The 14272-nt window shown below is 36.8% G+C and overlaps 1 protein-coding gene across 3 annotated transcripts in view; it reads right to left on the reverse strand.

Moving 5' to 3' along the window:
* The window catches only part of SDCCAG8 (SHH signaling and ciliogenesis regulator SDCCAG8), a 116126-nt gene that overhangs the window by 46956 nt on the left and 54898 nt on the right, over positions 1-14272 (reverse strand). For all 3 annotated transcript variants that reach the window (XM_068408472.1, XM_068408374.1, XM_068408318.1), the window contains exons 14-15: positions 5579-5706; positions 3359-3467 (exon numbers count right to left, since the gene is read on the reverse strand). In XM_068408472.1, coding sequence (XP_068264573.1) covers positions 3359-3467; positions 5579-5706 — 237 coding nt within the window. The remainder of the gene's footprint in view (positions 1-3358; positions 3468-5578; positions 5707-14272) is intronic.

The raw sequence follows: 14272 nt of genomic DNA on the forward strand, positions 1-14272 counted from the left end.
TCTTAAAACCAATTGTTTACTTGTACAGCAATTAAATACATGCTCTAAAATATTTTCTGCTAACACAGTATTGTTGCATATAATTTTAATGACTGATCCTTCAGACAGACTGTTTCACATCTTTGTACGGCTGCCTTCAACAAACATTTCACTCCTGGTATTGAACGCAATGACTGCAGTCAACCAAACATGCAGAAAAATAGTTCAGCCGGGTGTGTGTTCTTTACTTCAATTAAACTCACACAGTTGGATGCCTACTGTTGCCAAACCAGTAATATAATTTATACATTATAGTCCAAACAGTAAAACTACACTAAAAGTCATTTAACAATATTTATAACACCATAAAATACAGTGTTAAAATATATGAACTGCGGTATGTACCCAAATTATAAAATTTGTTTCTCATCATCAGTGATTAAAACCAGGATCATTGCTCTAGCTTCAGTACTCACAACCCTGGTGACAGATTAGAATTCAAATCTTAATGATCAATTTACAATTAACAAGATAGAAGTGAAACAAATTAAACCAACCATTATATACAACGAGACCCAATGGACTCCCATTGTTCCCCTTAATTACAAAACGCAAATCACAAATACACAGTGGGTAGTGTTAAGCATTAATCTACAACCTAGAAACTCAGACAGTGACAATCAGAGGAAAAAAAAAAGAACAAAATAACAGAGAAGAAATGAACAAAGGACTGTATTTTTAAACATGCCTGTGCATACAAAAACCTTCACAGACACTATCTTCTTTCTGCACAGCTTGAGGGGTTTATAATTTGTCTGACATTGTCTTTGTGAGGCTTTTCTAATCCTGTGTAGGGGCTAGCTCACAAAAATGGTTCCAGCTTACAAACAAACAAGAAAACTTCAGTTTAGATTTCTCAGAAAACCTGTATTAAATAGAAGAATATTTGTGCAATTCAGAGGCATCCCACTGAAATTGTGCAAATATGTAGTAGTCACAGATAAATTTAAAATGCCTCTTATTACAAATGGGCCCTTTACTTCCTATCAAAACCCCAAAATTATATATAAACTTACTCTTGCATCTGTTATCAGAAAAGCTTGAGTGTTTTACCAATTAAGTCACGGTACTGCTAGTATACAGTTATTTCTCAACCTCAAGGAAACTAAGGCACAAAGACTCTAGAATTCTATAGCAAGAACATACACATCCAGGTCCAAAATTCAGTTCATGATAAGGCCAAAAACATGGAAAAAAACAGTGAAAAAAATCTTTTCCATGCAAATAGGGCACACTGCTGCTTCATGATCTGTTTTTATTAATGTACATGAGAACTAAGTTATAAAATCTTCCAAAAATGATTACTTTTTTTTCAGAAGACAAAGCTACAGCATTCTGTCCCAGAATTGTGGTTTTACACTATATCCAGTGACAATGAGCATGAAGATTGCCTTTCGGAGGGACGCTACTGAAAGATATAGACTGATCATTCATTTAAAACTTTGCTGAAGTCATTTTCTGCATCTGATCTCCCAATCATATCACTTTTTGAAGCCATCTATTTCCCATTTTCCACCATCTCCAGTTCCACTGTTCTGTTCTCATTTTCACATGCTTTCCTTTGTTCCTACCTGTTTCTCCATTCTTGTTACTCACTGCAGCAGCTCCCACTCCAATGAAAGCAAACTCAAGCTATTTTAGGGCCACTTCTCAGAACTGCTTTCATACATTCTTCCATACTATTTCTTGTGCAAAATATACCGCTTTCTGGAGATCCAAGAGGGCTCCTTTTCCCTTTTTCAGGTTCTTGACACAGTCAGCTAATGCTGCTAGGTGGAGAAACACTTGGCAATCTCTGGTATTTATTTTCAGAGAATAATGTGTTTTCACAGTGTGTTTTCTGTCTTTCCTTCATCCTTTTACAGTTACTAGTCTGTGACTGTGAGCTCTAGCAACAAAGTCTGTGTGCATTTTTATTGCTGGAATAATAATATGATTTGAATCTATTTAGATTTTGTATTACTTTAGCAGAGGAGCTATGCTTTTTCAGAACAAAAATTCTGTTTGCTTCTCTCTCAAGTACCCACCACAGCATTTGCAAGGGAAGATTGCTTACATTTCCTCAAGTTTCTCATTTCTTCCCCAAACGCTGGGGATGGGATTCATCTCCTAACTTCAGCCACTTAACAGCTAGTCAACACTTTATATTCAGTGGAAAGTAGGATGGGCAGTGGAGGCAGTACCTGTGGGAAGCATCATATTTTTTTTTTTTTTTTTTTTTTTATATATATATACGCATACATCTGTCATTTACTTATATCATTCCCCTTTGACCATTCCTGGAAACAGGATATTGGGATAAATAAGTTCTCTCCCTGAGTGAGCGTTGCCCTGGTTATGTTACCTCAACAAGATGATTAAATCCACCCAGCACAAGAAGAATCCTATCTTGAAAACCAATTTTATCTTTGCTCAATGTTTTCCTTACTTCACACAAGCCATGCGAGATAAATCCTACCCTTAATTACCAAATCCACTTTTCATGAAATTTATAGAAGTTGCAGAATGCCAACTCACACTTAAGTCCTGCGTACTATAAATATGAACCCTGCAGAAAGTTTCAACAGAGACCATTTTCACACTTAAAAATGTAAAATAAGATTATTTACTAGTATAGAAGTACAAAATTCATATTTTTTAAAGAAAAGATAGTCCTGTCCGATAGAACTTTTAAATAGATACCTTCACTGTATTTAATACAATACCTTCATTTAAATAAATACCTTGTATTTATTTAAACCAGTGATTGCTTCCAGGTTTTGTTCTATTCCTGAATTTTTAATCGCTTTCTATTTAGACCTGCTATTGATTTTAACAAGAGTATCACATAACAAGTTGTGGCAGAATCAGAGCTTCCATGACAAGCAATTTTGATGACAATTATTTCAGAGATAATTATTCAGCGTGTAGCATTGTGAATGGAGCTTTAAGTAAATAATTAAACCAACAGACTACAGTTTTGAGAACTTTAAATAGTATTTTTCATATAATTTCAGATAAACTCGAATTGTAGCTCTGTTAACAACTTTCCACTCTTCATATTAAGAATATGAACATCAGGAAGAAAATAGTATGCAATTTTTATATTGGAATTGTCTAAGAAATTTGAAGTAATAGCCAGAAACATAATCTGAAAAGTGGAAAATTAGAATTACCCTGGATCAAAATCCATTCATGTTTCTTAAGTGGCATATCTTATTTTGAGATGATGTGTAATACCTGGGACAAGATGAATAATAATAATTATTAAAATACAAATAAAAAAATAAGGAAGCATGTCCTAATAATAAAAGGGACAGCATAAGAAAAATACACTAACCTGTATTTTTCTGACATTTGTTCCAACTTCCTTGCCAACATACAGCATTCTTCCTTTAATTTTGCTATGAATGTATTCTGGGAGGTCAGCAGTGAATCCAGTTCATTTACTAGAAATTACAAAATTATAAAACTAGCAATTTATTTTACAATTATATAAATTTACAGATAATTTAGAAACAATTTTATATATTATTCATTTCTCTCGGCTAGATCCTTCTGGTTTTGGCATGCTTCTTAAACTTCAGCTACTTGGACATGGAATTATGACATCATCATTCATCAAATAAAGGCTCTATGTCAGAATAAGGTAACCTAAATTATTGTTAAAGCGATGTCGCCACTGAATCAGGTCTTGTATGAGAAGAATTACCATAAAGACTACATATCTAATCTGGTAGTTTTGCTTTTTAGCTGGAAGTTCATTGACATTTCTGGGAGGAAGAAAATTGGCAAGCCATTCCTTAGCAACTTTTTGCTTGCTCAACTGGTGCAGAGGATACACTGGCAACCCAAACACTCACACTGTAGACTCATTTCATTCTCTCTTTAAAAAAGCAGTTCTTTTATTTACTGGGTCCTGCGCTTACTATGATTAATGTATTTTTTTCTCTTTAATGATAAGATATAGACTTACTGCCCAGCACCAGTTGCAGTGAAACCATTTTATAAGCTAATTTTCAGTTACTATCAGTTTGGTCTGCACCAAAACTCTTGACCTAAAAATCAAGCATCTTTATTCATTCGAAAGGAAGATACTTCAAAATTATCCTTCTTGATTTCTGCTTTTAAAATCGGAGAAAGAGAGACCACTGTTACCCAAATTCCTGGTATGTGTAGGGTCATAATACACAAGGGTTTCTTTATGTACATAATAAATGACTCTCATTTTCAACTCCCTGCAATCTTACTAGAGATATATAAAAACAAATTCAGCCTTAATGTTGTTTCATTTTTGTATACTGGGACAATTTATGCACCAGGAGCATAAATTACATATCTCATGCAAAATTACACTTGGTCATATGCAGATGTGCTGGCTAGAGTAGGGAAAAATGATTCTGAGAGCTTCTTTTCTTTTCCTACTGTGTAGACAGCAGCCATAACGTAGCTGTTTGCATTCCCTGAACACATGGAAAAGTCCTCTAGTACTGTGATAATGCTGCAAAAAAGGCAGAAAATCAGATGGCAGATGTAAACGTGCCTGCTACCTCAGGTATTATCTGACACTGCTTAGGATTAATACAGGCTACATCATTTTTCTAAAGGTATTACAGGACTAGTGGCTAAAAATGGTATTTTATCAAACATATGCATATACCATGTTCCGTAACAGCGCCTCCTACCCATGCTTGGGATTAGAGAATTCTTCTCTAAAAAATTATTTTTTTGTTTATAATATGCACCTTTATTAATGTTGTTGGCATAGTACTTCACAATAACAAAAGGCTTTTTTTGTTTGTTTGGAAAACCCATTTTACTTCCAGATTAAAGGTTAGAAGTTATTGATCAGCTAAGTCAATGCAATGAAGTCTCCTATTATGAGAACCTGAAGTATGCAAGGGATTAAACATCTTTCTTCTAGACCGAGGGTGTGCGTGGGGGCACATGGTAATGCTAAAAATGTTTGAGGCTGAAAAGATTAAATAAAGGAACATATCAATTTGGAGCCAGTGAATTACATCCAGCTGCGACAGTGAATTAAGAACCGATTAATGGCTAAAGCTTTTCTCCAGTTTGGATGCCGAAGCAAACTCATTAAGCTTTTAGAGTAGCTATAATGTGTGTACTGTGGGAACTGTTCAATGCTATTCAGGAGACTTTAACTGTAAGCTCAGAGCATTTCCCGCAGAGCTTCTGATGCTATTTTCTTTATATAACATGTGTGCCTGAAAATCCAGCCAAAAACAAGCCCTTTGTTTTTCTACTTTGTTGTGGTCTCTCTCAGCTTTACGTTTCTTGAACACAGGTAAATAAACTCATAATCCAGATGGTGCAACAGATGTGAGAGCAGCACTCTGAAATCAACAGACAGTGGGCAATACTTTCCATTTTCTCTTTTAAACGCTAACTAATATGTAATTCGGAATCTCCGGTGTAGTTAGCATCTGCTCCCTTCGGCCAGCCAAAGGTTACAGGTGTTCCTGATGTCATTTCACAGTAAGGCGTGGGCCTGGCTTGTGAGTGAGTGCCCAGGCTCTAATCTTTCCCTACCACCTACCAGTTTTCTCATGCTGGGCCTCCATTTGCTGCATCTTCTGTGTCAGCTCCTGCTCTCTTTGCTGGGCCTGAAGGGCTCGGGCCTTTGCTTCATTGCTAATGCTTTGCTGAACGCTCTCTTTCTCCAACCTATTAAAAAAACCAAATAGGAAATAAAGAAAAATTAAGATCATATGCTGAAGATGATAAATTAAAAAGGCAAAGCAGAACATTCCATTAATAATAATAACAAAAAAAATATGGCCAAGGTTTTCACATTAAATATTCCCTTCCCGCTTCAGGTTATACAAACTGACCTTTCTCTTACAATGTCAAACACTCTCCACTGACTAGTAGAAAATGGATAAAAAATATGATCTATTTCCTGAGTGAAAATTAGCCTTTCAGACAAAAATACGATTTTATTTTTAAAAGTTTTAAACACGACTTCTTTTTCATAAGGAAGTTCCCCAACATCCACTTTGCATTGAACAGATTATTTGCATTTTCTTTTAAATGCTATTTATTTAATTCTGCAGTGAAGCTTAGGGACCTGACCCTGAGATGGACTGGTTCCCAGTGAACCAGCAGGAGATAAGTCAATAGGAGAGATTGCCACAGTGCTCATAATACAGCTACTCTGAAAGCTTAATGAGTTTTTTTAAGCAACCAAACAAGTTTTAACTATTAATTTATGTAAATAGGAGATGAATGCATCCATTACAATAGAGAAGACTGTTAGTACAACAGAGGGCCAGCGCCTTGTGGTTCTGCTCACTGGGGGGTTGTACAGGAAGGTCTAAAGCCCGGTACTATTATCGAAGTATGCAGGCAAGAGAGCAATTTACTTGACCTGATATGCAAGATGGGGCAATCTGCTCCTGAGGCAAAACAAATGCTAGACTACCACACTCCATTGAAGCATTTTATTTAATGCAAGCCAAGCAAAAACAGCATGGAAAATAAAACCCCAAAAAGATATATGCATATAAATTAGAAAAGGTCCTAAACTGCAAATTCATATCTAGACTTCCTAAGGGTCGTGAGTATTTATCTGATGCACACTAGGATCCAGATTCAAAATTTCAGTGAGTTCACACATACAAGGATTGATTTATAGATTTCAAAAGACATACGTACACACTTTTCTACTGAAACTACATTTAATAACTTGGGACATGTTTCAATAAAGTCTTATAAATGTGTTGTTTTATACTAGGGATAATACCTATTTCAGGGGACTACAAAATAGAACATGAGCACAGATCATGTAAGGATAAAGTCACATCTCATGTGGTTGCTGCACTTAACCTTTGGACTGGTGCCTAATAACCCATCCGAGATATTGCAATATCTCAGCATGACACACACAATGTTAAATCTTCTCTCTTAAATTTACCCCAAAGCAATACAAATGGTGGGTCACATTACACTAATTCCTGGTCCTGATGTTTCAAGCCCTACCTTAGGCAAAACTCCCTTTGAAATCACAGGCAGTTTCTTCTGAGGTAAGACTGAAAATGATTTGACACAGAGAATACATTTAGATAGCAAGAATATTATAGCGTTAAGGAAACAAAGCACATTTTTCAAGGAAATTTCATACACTGAACTGCACTTTACCACATCATTCTCAGAATTACCTCGTAACCATACTGGGGCTATCCTAAGGAGTGATGCTTGCATCATTTCCTAAGTGTGAGCTCCAAATATGGAAAGCATTACTATGAAAAATCTGTCCATATTTGCTGGGAACCAGTCTATTAAACCCCTTCTCCCATTCCAAACATCTTTTACCTTTAGACAGTTGTTACGAGCACCGGACTGCTCAAAAAAAATGCACCAGCGCCTAACACATTCCCCAGACATTTTCAGCTAAAGGAAGTGGCAGTAGCACAGTATTTTATTTAAGCGTCTCGCCTGAGATGGCCGTATGCAGTTGGGTGCTGTGCTGTCATCTGGCACACAGCTGGCTGGCTAACATTCTGCTGGAGGTAGCCTTCAGCATGTCTCAAACTGCACAGCTCAAGCTACCAAGGCAAGACCATAAAAGTCCATTCCTCATTCCTAGGGTCCCTCCTGTCGAACACATGCTAACGTGCAAGTTCAAAATAAATGGAGAATCAGCTGCCACCAGAAACACTCTCTTGCTAAGGAGACCCATACAAAAAAGCCACTCACCTGTGCCACTTACTGTATAGAGCAAACTAGCAGGAGCCCAGAAACCATGGATGCATGGTGAGTTCCCTGTGGCTGAAGTGTATGCGGAGTGGGTGAAAATAGATGAGTTTACACAGAGGATAAAAGTTCAACTATAAGACTAAGAAAACACAGGTAAGTCTTACACAGAAGGGTAGCTGACCGGTCTCAATTTTAGCACCTAGAAAATTTTGGAATTGAGACACATCCAGCATGACATAAAGAGCACTAACTGAGGTGCTTAGGGCTGCTGAGGAATGAAAAAATCTCCTGGAGCCGAAGCTCTCTAAACTGAGTGGCAAGTCTTTCACCCACACCTTGAGCTGACACCTTCCCTGCTCTGTACGTTCAATCTCTCTGTCCTCCTACAGAAAATTTCCCCAACACATTTTACGTATATGGAGAAAAAAAAAAACAAACCAAAACCAAAATAATCATGGATAAAACATGCAGAAGGTGGCCCAAGAGATTTCAGGAACTATTGGTAACAATCCTGCTACAACCAGCAGACACTGCAGGAGTTTTAGAAGGTTTGACACTGGCTGCTTATTTTCAATTACTCTGAATTGTGAAAGAAGGGGAGCTTGATTTAAGAAAAAGAAAAGCTATGCACTGTAGACAGAAGGAAACAGTTATACCCCTCCAGCATTAGTGTTAAGATATCAGGAGTTTCCTCCTACAAGAACTTCAGAATTTCTCATATTGACTAAAGGAAAGCACAGAGACAATGTAAAGCAAAGCAACAACAGCCTAATTTTGATGACACGGGTAAGATCTGAATCAACAGCTGAAGATTAATCGTACCAGAACTTCTTAAAGCATCAGCTACAGGTATCAAAAAAAGGGGGCAGAGTGGTTAAATGGCAACAGCCTGTTCTCTACTAGAACGCAAACACTGAATCAAAATTGGAGACAGTAGCAACAATTATAGTTCTTTCACATAGTATCTATTGTAAAACACTAAATAAATGCCTACCTGATAATTCTGGATTTGGCCATAACATTAATCAGTTTTAGTAAAGCAGAAGCATTGAACTCGTGGTGACTTTCATTTTTGTGCCTAAAGTCAGAAGCAACCAAAGACTCATTCCCACCGAGGCAAGCTCAAGCTCTCCTTGAGCCCTGTTCCAAAGTGCAAGTTTTCCACAGTGATTTTAGCTCTAAACACTGTTTTGAGCCTGAGTTATGGCTGTCAAGAGCAGCCAACTTACTTAACTTGTTCACATATCTTGATGAACTGGATACCGGTTTGCAGTGACTGAAAGCTGCACTTTTCTAAATAGTCTTGACAAAACAAAAGGCACAGTAAACTGTAGCACAGCAAGAAGAACAAAATTGCCATCATTTGCAAACTTCAGAAAATCCATGCTGAAAATTAACTGAAAGTTCACTTTGACCTCAAAGCTAACATAAGAGTATGCTGGCTGAATTTGAGCCACCAAATTTAATTAAAAAAAAAAAAAAAAAAAGGAAAACCAAAACCCCACAAAAAAACACAAGCAAACAAACAACCCCCCACCCCCCAAAACCAAACACCTTTCCCACCACTAACAAACAAAAACTGGATCTCCAATCCATTTTCAACAGAAGGCTGCTCTCTGCCAAATGGCTTTGCAGTAAAGAAAAAGGAAGGACATAAAGACTAGTGATGCACAAGTCACATTTGACATAAATAATAGCTCATTGATTTTTGACTGTAAAAGAAGAAAAGAACTTTGATTGATAAAACTTTGAATTTTACAACGCAGTTCAACAGTAGGTACTTCTGCAAGAGCATTTTTGCTTTGGTAACAGTAAAAATACAAAATAAAAAAACCACAGGATGAGTCTCAATGTAGAAATAGGCCTCTGACTGGAGGTTGCCAGTAAGTCTTCCAACAAAGCAACTATGATGTGAAGCAACCATGCTTCCTATATTGACTATTTGATTTTTCCATGAGATCAACATGAGGCATTTTTGTAATAAGCTAATGGATCCGTTAGTAAGGACTATGAATTTAATTGGACAAATTAAAATAGTCTAGCAATGATCTCAGTTCAGTGGCACACAAGAGATTATCATAACCTTATTTTTGACATCTTCATTTCTTATTAATTGTAGTTAAAAATGTAATTATAAAATATTTTAGCCTTTCATATACAGTTACTTTAGACTGGACTTCATAAATTATTAAGGAGTAGATGGCATTTAGTGTTCCAAATGTTTGAGGTATCTGAACTAACAAGACTGTTGGTCTAAATAACGACCAGTCCTGGAAGTCAGCACCAACACTCATACTTGGGCAGCAAGAGGACCAGTCCAGCCTAACACTGATGCTTTTACTACATCTCAGTGGTCGAGCACAGACCTCTTTCCTAGGTAACACATAGCCAAGTGGGCCAGCACTGTGAACTACAGCACAAGAAATCACCTCAGAAGAGGGAAAGCACTCAGCTGAGGGCTTCCTCAGCTCTTCCAAAGGAGATGGGCTTTCCCTCCCAGTATTTCTGAAAATAAATGTGTAGCACAAACTTCTCTACACCAAATTGAAAAACAGTTTTGAGAAGGTATCCAAGGACTTAATTCCCAATATCTTTAACAAAATCTCGCCCGAGGGCATGCAAATCAATTAGAAGACTTTTGAAAATAGGACTTAAAAGCCTACATGTATTAGGAACCCTAAACTTTTTAGCCAGCAGCTTTGGGTACAAAGGCCCACCAATGTTTTATGAAGTCTACTTCGGAAGCTTTCCACCATACAGGTCTAGTGCACCATTGCAAGAAGCTTTCTGAACCACCTTCTCATTGGTTATTTCATATTATTATTTCAGCTATGAGTGTCAAGGGAAGAATGTGAAATCACAGTATATCCTTGCCCTTCTCTCAGGCTACAGGGAAAAAAACCAACCCACACAGCAACATTCACAGTAAAAAAAATGAATAAAACCTGAAACAAGAGGTCACAATACCTGCCCTATTCTGTAAGGGGCAATATGAGAAAAATGTTTGCAGTCTCTTACTTTACTATCAGAAAGTATTCAAATACCGCAATGATAAAGGTCATAAAAGAATGTATATAGAATATGATCATATGTTGGGTCAGAACACTTTACAAATTTCTTCCCTCTGTCCTCCATATGTATCTTATAAGTATGCCATACACAGAAGGATAAGGGCTCATTTTTTTTTCAGGTCAGCAGGCAAGCCTAAAGGTTGGTCTGCAAATATGAAAAAAATACAATTTACCAAGAAGTAATTCTCCCCAGGAATGGTCTTAAATCATTTTCTCTATTAATGTAAAACTCCTAAAACTGCTTTCAGACCTGCCTTTCAATTTAACAGCACTGCAGTACCCTATTTAGCTATTTATAATGGAGAATGCATTTACAGAGTTTTATCTTACGCTATCTGAAGTCTTAGTATTTTTAAACATAGGTAAGGAAATACAACACAGTAAGACACCAAATTCTGCAGGTAAATAAGTAAATCCTGGTTTTAAGTGTAGCTATGATTCAAAATTTTAATTTCCACACCTTCTAAATTAACAGAGCTCTAGAGCATGTATTTTGCTTATATGCTTGGATCAACTCAATAATAAGACTCAGGGTCACACGATTTCTCCCTTTCCTTTAAGTCAAGCTTCTATGAACCTTTTGTTTAGCATTGCTTGTTTTGGTTATCTCCCTTTGTAAGGCCTATGTATTTTCATCTAATAGGTCCTTGTTACTACCTAGGATTGCTACGGCTGAGGATATAGCCGGACAGTGTTTTCTGCTTTCCTCTTATAAAACACTACATTTTTTGCCATCTGACTTTTTGTAATAAAGGTTTTGATTTTTTCAGTGCCTGTGTAAATCCACCACAGCATGTTTGGACTGGCTGAATTTTACGGCTCTTCGTGCTTTTACAGGGCAGAAGGAGAGGCATGAAATGAATGTTCTTATGTCAAAAAATAAATTAAAAAAGATGCACACGTGCATGCTTGTGCAAGAATTATATAGGAATACCTTTTAAAAGCATCATGATCAGGTCATTTCTTTAAACCTCTCCAAGGAGCTGAAAAATTGCCCTTCCTGTGTCCCAGTGTGGGAATTACCCACTGAGTTGCTCTTTAAGTCTGTTTCTGGGAGCTGACCGGATGCTGTTTCTGGAGCTGGCTGCCAGGTCTTCTCAGTGGAAAGCTCAAGTTTCTGGAAACTGCCCCAGCAGCACACTGTGTTTGGTGAGCTTCAATAAAATCTACATTTGCATGGTCAAATTTTGCAGAAACCTAATTATTTAATTTAATTGGTAGAATTGGAAGACTGCGTCATTGTTAAGGATGCATGTGGTCCTATTCGTGAGAATTGAGGCTTAAAAAAAAGTCTTAATTTTCGTTTTTACAGTGTAAAGTGTATAGTTACATTAGTTGAGAGATAGAGACTTTCCTAAAATAACGAAATGTCAGAGTTTTCTTCTCATAACCATGTGAAGCAGAAGCTACTACAAGCAATTAGAAAAGTTATGTAAAGGTCAAGGATTTAAAAGTGGTAAAAAATCAAGCATTCAAATTGATTCAGCTCTTTAAATACAGATCTGGAAAGCTAGAAGATGCTACAGAAATAACTTTAAGGTAGAAATACCTTTAAAGCATGTTAATGAATCAACCAAACAAAACTTTTTACTACCGTACACGAGATAAAACGACTGGAAAAGACAGCTCTGCCAGCCTATTACTACTTTACAAAAACGCCTCAAAAAACAAGAAACACTTTAGGGGGAGAAAACATGAAAAGATTAAGCTCTGTCTACATTACCAACTTTGTCAAGAGACTAACTACAATTAATTGACAAATTAGCTTCAAACTATTTTCCCCACAATGCAAATCATTACTCAAGTGCATCCCCATTCCCAGAATCAAAATAACATCAACTTGTTATACTACATTCTATTTTTTTCCCTGAGAATTTCATTTTTGCTGTAACGGAAATCAGTGTACATGACTTTCTTGTTCCCACTGAAATTTTTTTCCAGCTTTGCCTACCTATTTAGAATGCAGCTACACCATTGGAATCACCTTATAAGTTTTATATATATTTTCACTTTATATAATATTAGGAGGTCTACAGAAATACTAAAACACTAAGAAGTCTAAAACTTCCACTTTGCCCTTTACGCCCTACCTGAGGCTTAAGAAGATATTATACATTCATGGCTGCATGTGAAAAAGATTCCTACTCTATTTGAGGACTTGCTGTACTTAAAAACTACTTCAAAATTACCACTAACTGGAGATACTGATGGGCATGAGAGAGATGAAAAGTTGTAAGGGTACAGGAACTGAGAGACACAGAGTGTTATTCCTATAAAGTTGATTTGATACAAAGAAGCTGGAATATAGTTAACTTGAGTATATACATAACTGGTAGTATATTCCATCTCTACTTCTATCTACTAGGTCTATTAACAAAATGAAAGGATTGAATTTCTTACTTTAAATTCAGCATAAAAGAAAGAATTTGCCAACACCTAGCCTATAAGATGATTTTATTCTTTTGGCATTATGCCTTCAGGATATATACAGAAAACTACCTGATCCTCAATGTAGACAATAACTACTTTTCAATCTGGACAGTTCTCTGTATACCAAGTCTCTGTATACCAAGTATATCATTAACTGTCCTCTATTTCACTGTTAGCAAAGAAAAAAGTGTCTCTAACAGTAATTAACATCTCATATTAGGTCAAATATACCAACTTAGAACCAAAGTCTGATTTTTCTGGCACATCTGTAAGCTTTGCCAGCAAGATACGTACCTTGTAAGTGAACACCCCTCCTGCAGTGGCTATTACCATCAGATTGTGAACTATTTGGCTGATAAGTCCCTATAGAAACAGACAATTAAGTACCTAATAGAAGCTGCATGGGAAAATGCAACATGAGAAGAAGTGTTTTTTGTGAAGTCTTAGTACGTAGCCATAAGCACTTCACAGTACTGCGCCCCCTTCTCTAGAATATTCTTTCTATCTTTGTTCCACAAGCCACTTTTACAAATGGCTGAATGTTGAAATGTTTGCTTTCCATAGAAGATTTTTAGAGGCATTTGCTCTGTATACACAAAGTTATTCAAATTATTTTCACTATATTTAAAATAAAGGAGTAATTTTCTTGACTTATGGTGATTCTTGAATTTGGCACCAGCAGACTCTTATGAGGCAGCCTGAGGACAGATTTAAGCCAGCCTAAGGTGACATTGCCAGTATAAGGTGCAATCCCTCTTTTCATCCTCTCATAATTAGCACTCTTGCAACTTATTCTGCAAGAACAAATGATCCTTTTTCAATCTGATTAACTCCCTGAACCACCTGATGACAAAGGTGCCTGTCCTTCCTGTGTCAGCACAAGCAAAGGCCTGGCAATACGTGGCCAGACATAGCCACATATTACCACTCTAGGGATTTGCCTTTTCAGCAGCAGCACAGACTTAGACCAGCTTCAAACAATTGTGACTCTGTACTCCAAGGCTCAGCTTGCTAACAGAGTAAATCCAACCATC

Source organism: Nyctibius grandis, chromosome 1 (assembly GCF_013368605.1).
Source record: "Nyctibius grandis isolate bNycGra1 chromosome 1, bNycGra1.pri, whole genome shotgun sequence".
In the NCBI taxonomy this organism is placed as follows: Eukaryota; Metazoa; Chordata; class Aves; order Nyctibiiformes; family Nyctibiidae; genus Nyctibius; species Nyctibius grandis.